The 11,568-nt window shown below is 36.4% G+C and overlaps 1 protein-coding gene across 3 annotated transcripts; it reads left to right on the top strand.

Annotated features, from left to right (window-relative positions):
• Nucleotides 1-4,405: 4,405 nt before the first annotated feature.
• LOC145638964 (uncharacterized) lies at nucleotides 4,406-11,026 on the top strand. Of its 3 annotated transcripts, none has more exons than XM_081690046.1 (7): nucleotides 4,406-4,669; nucleotides 5,788-5,953; nucleotides 9,306-9,508; nucleotides 9,580-9,899; nucleotides 9,976-10,113; nucleotides 10,183-10,293; nucleotides 10,368-11,026. In XM_081690046.1, exons 6-7 carry the CDS (start codon nucleotides 10,249-10,251, stop codon nucleotides 10,788-10,790), a joined length of 468 nt encoding a protein of 155 aa, XP_081546172.1. In that variant the 5' UTR covers nucleotides 4,406-4,669; nucleotides 5,788-5,953; nucleotides 9,306-9,508; nucleotides 9,580-9,899; nucleotides 9,976-10,113; nucleotides 10,183-10,248; the 3' UTR covers nucleotides 10,791-11,026. The 3 variants fall into 3 exon arrangements, with proteins under 3 accessions (XP_081546172.1, XP_081546173.1, XP_081546171.1); XM_081690047.1 differs by having other exon boundaries at nucleotides 5,785-5,953; XM_081690045.1 differs by lacking the exon at nucleotides 4,406-4,669 and having other exon boundaries at nucleotides 5,540-5,953; nucleotides 9,306-9,899.
• The last annotated feature ends 542 nt before the right edge of the window (nucleotides 11,027-11,568 follow it).

Raw genomic sequence — 11,568 nt, 5'->3', positions numbered from 1 at the left:
AAAGCATGTAGAACAGATCTGGATCAAAAAGAATAAAACTACTGTTGTTACACAGGAACCCAAGGAAACCTTGATTCCTGAACCTAATGTTTGATTTCTCATGCAGGTTCCAGTGAGGGGGAACAACACTTGGTACCTCGACAATGGTTGTTCTAAGCACATAACTTGAGATAAATCTAGATTTCTCTCACTGGAGGCCTACTACGGGGGATTTGTGACCTTTGGTGATAACATGACTGGAGATATAGTTTCTATTAGCAAAGTAGGAAGGTCAAGTTCCCATGCAATTGATAATGTATTTTTGGTTGAGGGCCTCAATCACAACTTGTTGAGTATTTCACAATTTTGTGACAAAGGTAACTCTGTAAGCTTTACTTCTAATAAGTGCAGAATCATTCATAATGACACTGGGAACATCATCTTAGAAGGAATTCGTAAAGGAAACACATATGTTGTTCATCTTAACGAAGTTCCTAATAGTAGTTTAACATGTCTTAGTGTCATTGAGAATGATCCTTTATTATGGCACAAAATATTTGGACATGCAAGCTTTACTCTACTTGATAAATTGAGATCTAAGGAACTAGTGGAAGGTCTTCCATGTATTAAGTTCCTGTATGACAAAGTGTGTAATGCTTGTGTTAGAGGAAAACAGACTCGAGTCTCTTTCAAGTCCAAGAAAATGGTAAGTACCAAAAGACCCTTGGAACTTGTTCATATGGATCTATGTGGTCCTATGAGAATCAAAAGTAGAAGTGGTAAGAGATATGTTATGGTTATTGTTGATGACTTTTCAAGGTTTACTTGGGTTTTCTTTCTTGTGAGTAAAGATGAAACTTTTGATGAATTTGTAGCTTTTGTAAAGAAAGAACAGAGAAGAACAGGTAATCCATTTATTCACCTTAGATTAGATCATGGCACAGAATTCGAAAATTCAAAATTTGATGAATTCTGCACTGAACATGGAATGGATCACAGCTTTTCTGCCCCTAGGACCCCTCAACAAAATGGGGTGGTGGAACGCAAGAACGGAAGCCTTGAAGACATGGCCAGGACAATGCTGATCTCAAGTGGTCTGCCTAGGAACTTCTGGGCAGAAGAAGTGAATACAGCATGCTATATTCTTTATAGAGTATCAGTTAGAGCCAATACCAACAAAACTCCTTATGAGCTGATCAAAGGGAGAAAACCTAATATTTCTTACTTTAGATCTTTTGATTGTAAATGCTTTGTTTATAACAATGGTAAAAGGAACATGGAAAAGTTTGATGAACGTAGTGATGAGGCTTTATTCTTAGGATATGCCTCTAATAGTAAAGCATATAGAGTTTATAATAAAAGGACAATGTGTGTTGAGGAATTTGTACATGTTATATTTGATGAAATTGAACAATCTTTAAATGATGTACAGGAGTGTGATAATGATTTTGAAATTGGACTTGTCCGCAATACAGATCCAGATGAAAAATCAACATCATTGCAGAAGCAGCAAGTGGAAATTGGTGAGCAAACGAATCTGGAAGCAAATGAAGTACAAGAAACGAAGAATGCTCCAGGAACTCCTGTTCAAGAACAAGATCAGAATCAGAATGAGGAGAATCCTGTCGAAGTTCCAACTGAGGCTCAAGAACAAGTTCCTATAGAAGAACCAGTCAACAATGATCAGGAAAGATTGTATCCAGTGAAGGATTTTACTCCTAAACGATGGAAACAACAGAAATCACATCATGTTGATGCAATCATGAGTGATATTACAAAAGGAACTCAGACTATATCTCAGCTTAGGAACTTCTGTGCATTTTATGCATTCCTATCTTCTATGGAACCTAAGAATTATGTTGAAGCTTTAACTGACGCAGACTAGATTAATGCTATTCAAGCTGAACTAAATGAATTTAAAAGATATAAAGTATGGCATCTGGAACCTTAACCCAAAGATAAGAAGACAATAGGTCTAAAGTGGGTGTTTATGAACAAGCTAGATGAGCATGGTATTATTGTCAGAAATAAAGCAAGACTGGTTGTAAAAGGTTTCAATCAACAAGAAGGAATAGACTATGAAGAAACATTTGCTCCAGCAGCCAGGTTAGAGGCTATTCGTTTACTTATTGCTTTTGCTGCTTATATGGGATTCGCGTTGTTCCAGATGGATGTAAAATGTGCTTTTCTAAATGGATTTCTAAATGAAGAAGTCTATGTGGAACAACCTCCTGGATTTGAAAATCCAGAGTTCCCAAACCATGTCTACAAGCTTGACAAAGCTCTCTATGGGCTGAAGCAAGCTCCTAGAGCATGGTATGAAAGATTGTAAAAGTTCCTATTACAAAATGGTTTTAAACGTGGCAAAATAGATAAAACTTTGTTTTTAAAATCAAATGTAACTGACATATTTGTTGTACAAATTTATGTTGATGATATTCTATTTGGTGCAACTAATGAATCTCTGTGCAAGTATTTTGCTGATTTGATGAGTGGAGAATTTGAAATGAGCATGATGGGAAAATTAAATTTCTTCCTTAGACTGCAAATAAAGCAATCTGAGAAAGGAATCATGATCCATCAACAAAAGTATATTACGGAACTGATCAAGAAATACAAACTTGAAAATGCTAAGACAAATGATACTCCAATGGGAATTGCAACCAGATTGGATGATGATCCATCTGGAACTTATGTTGATCAACCTATGTATAGAGGTATGATAGGTTCTCTACTTTATTTAACAACTAGTAGACCTCACATATCTTTCATTGTAGGTTTGTGTGTCAGGTTCCAAGCAAACCCAAAGGAGTCACACCTGAAAGCAGTAAAGAGAATCCTTAGATACTTGATAGGAACTGACGACTTGTGTCTCTTATATCCTAGAAGTGACTCATTTGATTTGCATGGCTTTACTGATGCTGACTATGCAGGTGATTTGGTGAATAGAAAAAGCACTTCAGGTATGGTACATTTCTTAGGACCTTGTTTAGTTTCTTGGGGTTCCAAGAAGAAAAACACAGTTGCTTTATCTACAGCTGAAGCTGAATACGTGGTAGCAGCAGCATGTTGCTCACAAGTACTCTGGATAAAACAACAGGTTAGAGATTTTGGTCTTATTTTTGAATGTGTACCTATCTACTGTGACAACACAAGTGCTATTTGTATTTCTAAAGATCCAGTTTAACACTCTAAGGTAAAACACATCCACATAAGGCATCACTTTCTAAAAGATAATGTGGAGCAAGGGAATATTAAATTGGCATTTTGTAGTACGGAATATCAACTTACAGATATTTTGACCAAACCCTTGAACAGATAAAGATTTGAGAAATTGAGAATGGAACTTGGAATGATCAAGCTGAATTGATTGCTTCTGAAGTTCCTAGATATGGCAAAGTCAAAAATAATGGAAATAGAGCGAAAAGAGCATCTACCACAATTTTGGTGTGATAAGCATAGCTGAAGTGTCGCCGTTGTTAACTACCAAAGGTAAGTTCATTAAATTGCTTAACTGTATAAGTTATTAAATATGTAAATTGCACATATGTAAAAAGCGTGTTCCAATTGTGTTTTTATAGAAACTTCTTTTAAGTTAATTGAATTTGAAAAGAAAAGTTTTTGAAAGATTCATCTAGTAATTTAAAATTTGAAAAATTAATTGAATTTGTTCAATTAATGACTGAACAGTGAAACTTCCTAAATTCCTTCACACCGCTTCATTAATTATAAAAGCTGATTTCACCCACTTCTTTCACCTCACTGTCAAATCAATTAAACCCTTCTCAGTAAAAAAACTCTTTCAACCTTTAAAAATCTTTCCTAAAACATCAATGGTGATCATTGCTAAAATCGTCTCCTCAGAAAACTCTCAATACTCCGAAAATACAATTCAAGAAGAAACATCTCCCTTAGCCATGGTAAACTACAAATCATCCTCTACTTCAAACAAAACTCCTGAAAACCCTAGAGAATCTCCTCGGAAACCAAAAGAAGTCGAAAGTAAGAGTAATCAAGGGGAATCCTCTGTCTCAAGCATTCTTCAACGACTAAAAGAGTGGAAAGAGAAGAAACAAAGTGAAAAGCCTCTTGAAGAGCAAATCGAGGAAGTTGACGATTTTGCTCAAGGGAAAAATCACTACTACAAAAAGTTGAAAAAGGAACGCATAGTACACAACGGTTAAGTATGATATGCGATCTACAGGGTTTTATAAAACGCCTTTGTTGGATGAGCGTTTTGTATGTTGAATCTTATAAAACGCCTCCTTGGTAAACTGTTCTATTTGATTTATTATTATTATTTTTTTTAAAAAAAAAATATGATTTTACTGAAAGAACACCTTTCATGGATAACCGTTCTATTTGATTTTAAGATTTAAAAAAAAAAAAAAAAACCTAGATAACATAACCCTAGTACGACTTCCCATCCTCTTTCTTTTTTTGGCTCTAACATTTCAACCGCCGCTCAGTTCCTTCAATCTCATCCCATCTCACAAATTTCCTCTTTCTCTTCTCCTCAGACCCAATTAGAGTTCCTACCTCCATTATAACTAATTGGTTCATTAATAAGGAAAAAGAAGCTTTGACCTTAAAGATGCTTGACAATGGCGAGCAACAAGGATGATAATATTATTCCTGCAATTTCCAAAGCAATATCAACAGATCGAAGTCAATGAGATCCGATTTCAAGGTAAATCATTCCTTTTTTATTTCATTAAATTTCATTTCAATTTAGTTTTTTCAGATCTTGTTATGGTTTATATTGATCCAGTTTCATTTTATCATTTTTTTAACTTAAATTTTTTTCAGATTTAATATGATTAAGGTTTTAGTTTTTTATTTTAACATGTGCCAAAATTAATCCAAATTAATTAATTCTTTTTAATTTTGTTGAACACTTCTGCAAAAACCCAACAATGTTTGGTATATGATTGAAAATTTTGTACTATGTAATACTGACATAATCAAATACTTATGATTTAAATTTAACTATTGGATTTTTTTTTTTTTATTCTTAATCAGGTCTTAATTTTGATGTTTTGAAAATATATTTCTCACAAACTCCAAAATTTAGATTTTGCTTTGATTTTTTATCATTGTCAGATGTTCAATTTGGAAGATTTTTTTAACAATCTAGAATATTTGTCATAATTGTTGGACATGTCTTGTAGATTCAATAATCATATGTTTCTTTTCATGTTGATGCACATTAATTGATCATAAACAAGAAGATCAAGTACTGCATATATGGTTTGTTACGGGTCAACATCAATGAAAGAAAAGAGATCCTTGTAGATTTTTTATTTTTATTTTTTATTTGAAACTTGTTATTCGTTTTTCATTTGCGAAGTTGTATGAAAATTTTATCAATTTAATTATAAGTTTTGATAACTTTTCAGTACTTGATAATTTGGTAGTTGGTATATTAATTTGGCTTTTACTATGTATTTATTACGAGTAAGTTTTTAAATTTGCAAATTAGCTACCTAAAATCTCGCAAATAATTTCATTTTTTTTTTTAAAAAAAAGGAGGAATAGAGAACGGTTGGCATACCTAACCGTTCTCTTTAATAAAGGAAAACAAAACGGTTATGTATGAGGACCGTTCTCTTTTCCTTCATTATTTTCTAATTTTAGGTGGTGAATAGAGAGCGGTGACAACCAGACACAACCGTTCTCTATAGTTGAGTATATAAAATGCCTGATGGAACCGTTCTATATACTTTATACATCGCTTAGGAGAAGAACGGTCATGAGGCGTTATATAAAGCCTATTTTACCCATTCTCTAAACCATTTTTTGTAGTAGTGAATTCAGAAGAGACAAAAGAGGAGAACGAAGAGGAAGAAGAGATGAATGAGGGAGAAGAAGAAGATAAAGAAGAGGAGAACAATTCATAGAAAGAAGAATCTGAAAAAGAAGATGAAGAAGAGGAGGTAACTGATCAAGCGGAACTTGAGTCACATGTAGGAAGGTATGTAGTAGGACATCGCATTGATGTAGTTTGGTGTAGGAAAGCAAGATTTTTAGAATTTCTTGATTTAATTAAGTTTCAAGGTTGGGAATTTATGTTGTCGAGAGTTTCAGCAAACTATCTGTACCCTGTTGCTATGACTGAATTTTGTCAACATTTTCAAGCAAAATTAGGGGTAATTTCAAGTGTTGTTAATGGGGTAAAAATTAAATTGAACATTGAAACCCTAGATAAAATTCTGAAAACGCCTATTGAGGGGTATGATTCTTATATTAAAGGAAAGGGAAGTGTCAGTGTAGGTAACTATTTGACTGGTGATATTGTTGAGGCCTTAGGTGGTCAAAGGGGGAAGAAGGTCATGAGTCACAATGATCTAAGTCCCTTAAACAAATTGTTGTTTAATCTTGTGAAGAAGACTATTTTGCCTAGAACTTCTAAAAAGGGGGAAGCATGCTTGATGGATATGGCAGTAATTTCTACATTTCAAAGAAGATTAAGGTTAATTTTCCCTCTTTAATGTACCAGCATTTAGCACACTATGTTTCTAGTAGGACAAAAGTGGGTTATGGAGCCATTTTGTCCACTGTATTTGAGTCTACATTTCAAAGAAGATTAAGGTTAATTTTCCCTCTTTAATGTACCAGCATTTAGCACACTATGTTTCTAGTAGGACAAAAGTGGGTTATGGAGCCATTTTGTCCACTGTATTTGAGAATGTTGGAGTAGTTCTGAAGGGTAAATATGGGGCTTTGGATGAAAAGCCAGAAAATAAGATCAATGAGGAAACTCTAGCTGGGTTAAGTCTGGAGGTTGTGCAAGGGAAAATCCAAAAAATAGAGAAGGGGGAGAAAAAGAAAGAGAAAGTGACAGGGAAGAGGAAGGAAAAGGCTGTGTTTGAGCAGCCTGTGAGAAAGAGCAGGAGGATTTCTGCCAGTGCTGTTCCTCAAACCAATATGGAACAACCACTGGAGTTGGATGTTGAGGAAAATATCCTCAATGGGGAAATTGCTGAATTGGTGGATAGAATGGAAAGGGTTGAGAATCAAATTAAGGATTCTGCTGGAAAGCTTTAGATGCTGACCCTGGAAAAGATGGTGCAGGAGCAGGGGAAGGAGTTAAAGGAACTCAAGAAGCTGGTGCTAAAACAGAACAAGGAACTTCAAGAGCAAGAACTGAACAAGGCTCTACAGGAACAGAAGGAGGAGTTTCTGGTGAAACTCAAGGGTCTTCAAGAAAATTTGGAGGCCTCTGCACAACAGAAAAAGGAGGACTACAAGAAAATTTTGGAGTTCCTTGAAACCTAGCCTACCCTATTCCTTTTTAATCTATATTTAGCCTAGCCTATTTTCTCTGTTTCAGTCATGAACAACTTTAATTTCTATTTTTAGTATTTGAACAATTAATTTTGATTGTAAATTTTCTAAATTGTTCAACTGGATGATAAATCTTTTGGTTTTTAATGAATAGTTGGAACTTTGCTTATTCTTGTGTGTTTATGTATGAATTGAACACTTATGCAGCAAGGTAGAATTTACTTGAGGTAGCTTCGCAGGGCTGCCTTCAGTTTCCCACACTCGATGAATTGCTTGTGGGCCTGTGGCTAGATGTTTAATAACTTGAAAAACAAGACTTTTTGATAATGCCAAAAGGGGGAAAGATGAAGCAAACTTGGAAGCTATAATTGTTCTGGGTTTTAGTTGATAAAGTATCAGAACTCTCTCTGATATGATGCTTGAGTAGTTTAGTTAGTTTTTTTTTAGTTTATTTCTGTTTTTGCTTATTTTTATTTTATTGTTTTTTGTTTAATTTTTGTTCTATGTGTGTTTACTTTTTGTCAATAAATTAAAAAATCAAAAATATGACCTTCTATTTTGTTTAACTTATTCTAGGGTTTGCTTAAGTTTGTCATCATCAAAAAGGGGGAAATTGTTGAAATATAAAGGTTTTGATGATGACGAACTTAAACTAAAAGCAAACTCATCTAATAAAGATTCTCTAGTGTGTGATTAGTAAAGGGGGAAATTGTTGAAATATAAAGGTTTTGATGATGACGAACTTAAACTAAAAGCAAACTCATCTAATAAAGATTCTCTAGTGTGTGATTAGTCAAGGTGCACAATAATCTTGGTGATTGAAGAACCATCTGAATCTAAGAAGACATGAAGAAGATCTTTATTGAAGAAGTTAAACAAATCAGAGGAAGAGTTCTCTAACAAGAACTAAGTTCCCTAACAGGAACGTTCCCTAACAGGAACTTGAAGACTAGCAGTTAAGTTCTTTGGTAGAACTTGATATGCTTGGAGCCTAAGTAATTCATCTTATCAGAATACGGCGCAGCAATAATAGTTAAGGTTTTATTCTTAGAAATTATTGTTAATATGGTAAGTAGGTTAGTGCATGAAGTTTATTAGAAACGTGATAAGTTTTCTTGGTAAATAAAATAAATATGAAAATAATAAAAGACAGATTATGGGAAAAGATTTTCTAAAAAGATTATTTTCTCTCTAAAGTTAGTTTATTAAGAAAGATAAGTTTTCTTTATAAATACCTTTTATACTTATTTTCGGAAAAGATTTTATTCCACTTGATTTACTAAAACCGTGTTTAAAAAGATAAGTCAAGTTAACATATTTATCTTTTTGAAAACCTACCTTCTATACAAGTGTTACTTGTATAAATAGTATAGAGAAAAATGATTTGGGTTTTTGTGAGTTTATGCGTGGAGAAATCACAGTGCTTTAACCGAGTAAGTTTACCAAACTTTTAACTTATTATATTAGTTTCGGATTTCGTGCATTGCTTACCTATCATAATAGGCGTCTTATATTTGTATTGGTTGGGTTATTTGGGTGATTTTATAGTTAGTGTTACATACAATTTTTGTGAGCTTCTTGGTGAGGCTGTGAGTTTTGTACTGGGGTGGTACGAGTGTCTTGTACTTTGGTAGTACGAGTAGTACTTTGGTGGTACGAGTGAATCTAAGTGTGGTACTTAGATTGGGTAGGATAGGGTCCTATCAAGTAACAAGTCCAGTGAGGAACTTGTGAAATAAAGGTCTGTGTCTAATAGGTTGTAACTTGGTGTTTTCCCTATTATAGTGAAGTGTTTTGTGATTGAAATCCCTAAGGTAGGGTCGAGGTTTTACTTCAAGTTGGGCCCTGGAAGGTTTCCTCGTAAAATCTGTGTGTTTGCTTAAGTTCCTATACGCATTGTTTATTTATCCGCAAAAAGTAGTCATTAGGAACTCTATACAATTCACCCCCCCCCCTCTTATATTAATCGTCTCAACTAACATTTACTACCTTCCTGCCACCCGCGATCTTCATCGGATCGGGACTTATGACTGGGCCAGCTTGGCATATGCTTACTTCATTCGAGCGCTGAAGGACTCGTGTCGACACCGATCCTTTGGGACAAATGTTGCTCTATCCAGCTTTTAACTCCTTGTAGATCTAGTTCTACGAGTACTTCCCTTCTGCTGCACCGGCGAGACCGTCGCCGCGCAGGTTTCCAGTTAGTGCTTCTTGGGGCAGCCGCCGTGTGTGGATTATCGCGGTATGATTCTTTCTTATTTGCCATTTTGTGATGCTTTAGATAGATTCTCGCCTGATTGACGCTCTTTGCAGGAGCCTAAGGTGTTGTACCGGCCGTGGGTCGGCCTGGAAGTCCCTAGGTTAGTCGCGCAATATTCCGCTGAGCGTCACTATTTCTTCGGGACCTATGGAGCGATTGCATACCTTGGAGAGAGGGTTACTAGACAGCATTTTTAGATATTTTCGTCGTTCCTGCTCTTCCACCACGTCACATGTTTAACGCCGCGAGGTTGTTGAGCATGTCAGAGGGAGCTGGTACCCCTTGGCGATCTTACACGATCCCTAGGGGATGCTATGCGGAGGAGCTACTGCCGTTGTTAGCTCCAATTCCTGTACCGGCTGAGGATGTGGCGGTACGATTTTTCAGCTTTTATCTTTCGTTAAGTAGCCCCCAAGTAATGCTTCACTGACTTTGTTTTGCTTTATTAGGACGATGTTGTTGAGTTCGTGCCACCCCGTATGTCTATCCATTACCAGGGGACATATGAGCCGATTGAGGAAATGATTCCTCTAGCTCCCGAGGACGAGCGCTTCGTAGAGCGGTCGATTCCTCGCCACCAGACTCGAGTAAGCTTATTTATTTGCAACTTTTGTCCATATATATTATGCATGTTTACTGACTTATTTCTTTGACAGTTCTCGCGCGAGGTGGTTTCGGCGATGGCATGATGTATAGATGCCTTCCGGAGCCAGCTTGTCCGGATGAGGAACGTGGTTACTTGCCGTCGGGACGGCGCCGTTCTGGAGGTAGTATTTCTTTCATATGTTTTTGTACTACCTCTTCGATTTTGCCTTGTTTCTGATTTTAATTCCTTTTGCAGGGTCAGCCCATTCCTTCTCGTACCCGCACGAGACCTGAGGTGCGGAGGGATCCGGCGAGCTCTAGCTCGAGACGTCGCCGCACTACTTCAGGAGGTAGAGGCGGTCGCTCTGAGGCTGCCCGTACTGATGTGGCAGAGGGCTCAGGTTCTTCCTCTGAGGGTGCTCATGTTGCACTGGTAGGCCAGGGAGAGTCTACCTCAGCTCTTAGAGGTGGTGGGATGTACGAGGATGGCTCGTCATCGCAGCAGCCTCCACAGCCTCAGCCTCAGGTTGATCTCGGGTGGACTGGTCCCACGTTGAGTTTTCCTTCTCCTGCGGAGACTGGAGCTGATACTGGAGCTGGAGCTGGAGCTGGTGGAGAAGTTACTCCTCGTACGACAGAGTATTATGCGATGATGGGTTTACCTCCCCCAGCACCGTAGTTTGCACCTGTGCTTTTTACTTATTTATTTGACTTTGTATAGAACTTTGCCTTTTAGTTATACTTATCATTTTTAGACATATTTTGTATATACATACTATTATGAGTTTATTTTATTTATCATGTTTTTTTTCATTTTTTATTATTATTATTATGTACATGTTTGTGTGTGCAAGAAAGTGTGACAAATAATTTTGCGCAAAAATTCCGCCATTTTTATGACTGATGGAGGGTATCCGACTTTCTCCCCCAAAAAGAAAAAATGAAAAAAGGAAAAGTCAAATAAAATATTGGGTTTATAAAAACCTGGAAATTAATCTAAATAAAATCCCAAAAAAATAATATAATTAATATAACAGCTATATTAATTAAAAAAAAAAAAAAAGGAATAAAAGATGGTTAGAAAAAGATAAGGAAGCCGTAAAGTCATTAACAGACTCGAATTAAGGTAAAAACACGGTTTTAGAAAGCGCGTACGACGAGGCAAATTGGCGCCAGCTGGCACCACGCGTTTTGGTGTAGCGCCAGGCGCTACACTTAGCGTTTGGCGTCAGGCGCCAATAGCAGCGTCTGGCGCCAAATAGCGCTGACTCCGTATCCTTCCTAGATTAAAACTGCTTCGATTTCGTGCATAAATAGCCCCCTGCCCAGCCGATTCTTTTCATAATTTCATCAAATAAAATAACTCTTAGCTTTAGAAAAATAATATCATGTCTCTAGTCACCAAAACTTTTACCCAATACACCCATGAATGGTGTCGGTCTCTTAATGCCAAAGAA

Source organism: Chenopodium album, chromosome 7, assembly GCF_948465745.1.
Source record: "Chenopodium album chromosome 7, dcCheAlbu1.1, whole genome shotgun sequence".
NCBI classification, from domain to species: domain Eukaryota; kingdom Viridiplantae; phylum Streptophyta; class Magnoliopsida; order Caryophyllales; family Amaranthaceae; genus Chenopodium; species Chenopodium album.
The sequence above is the reverse complement of the archived record's forward strand: the minus strand, read 5'-3'. Positions and strand labels throughout refer to the sequence as shown.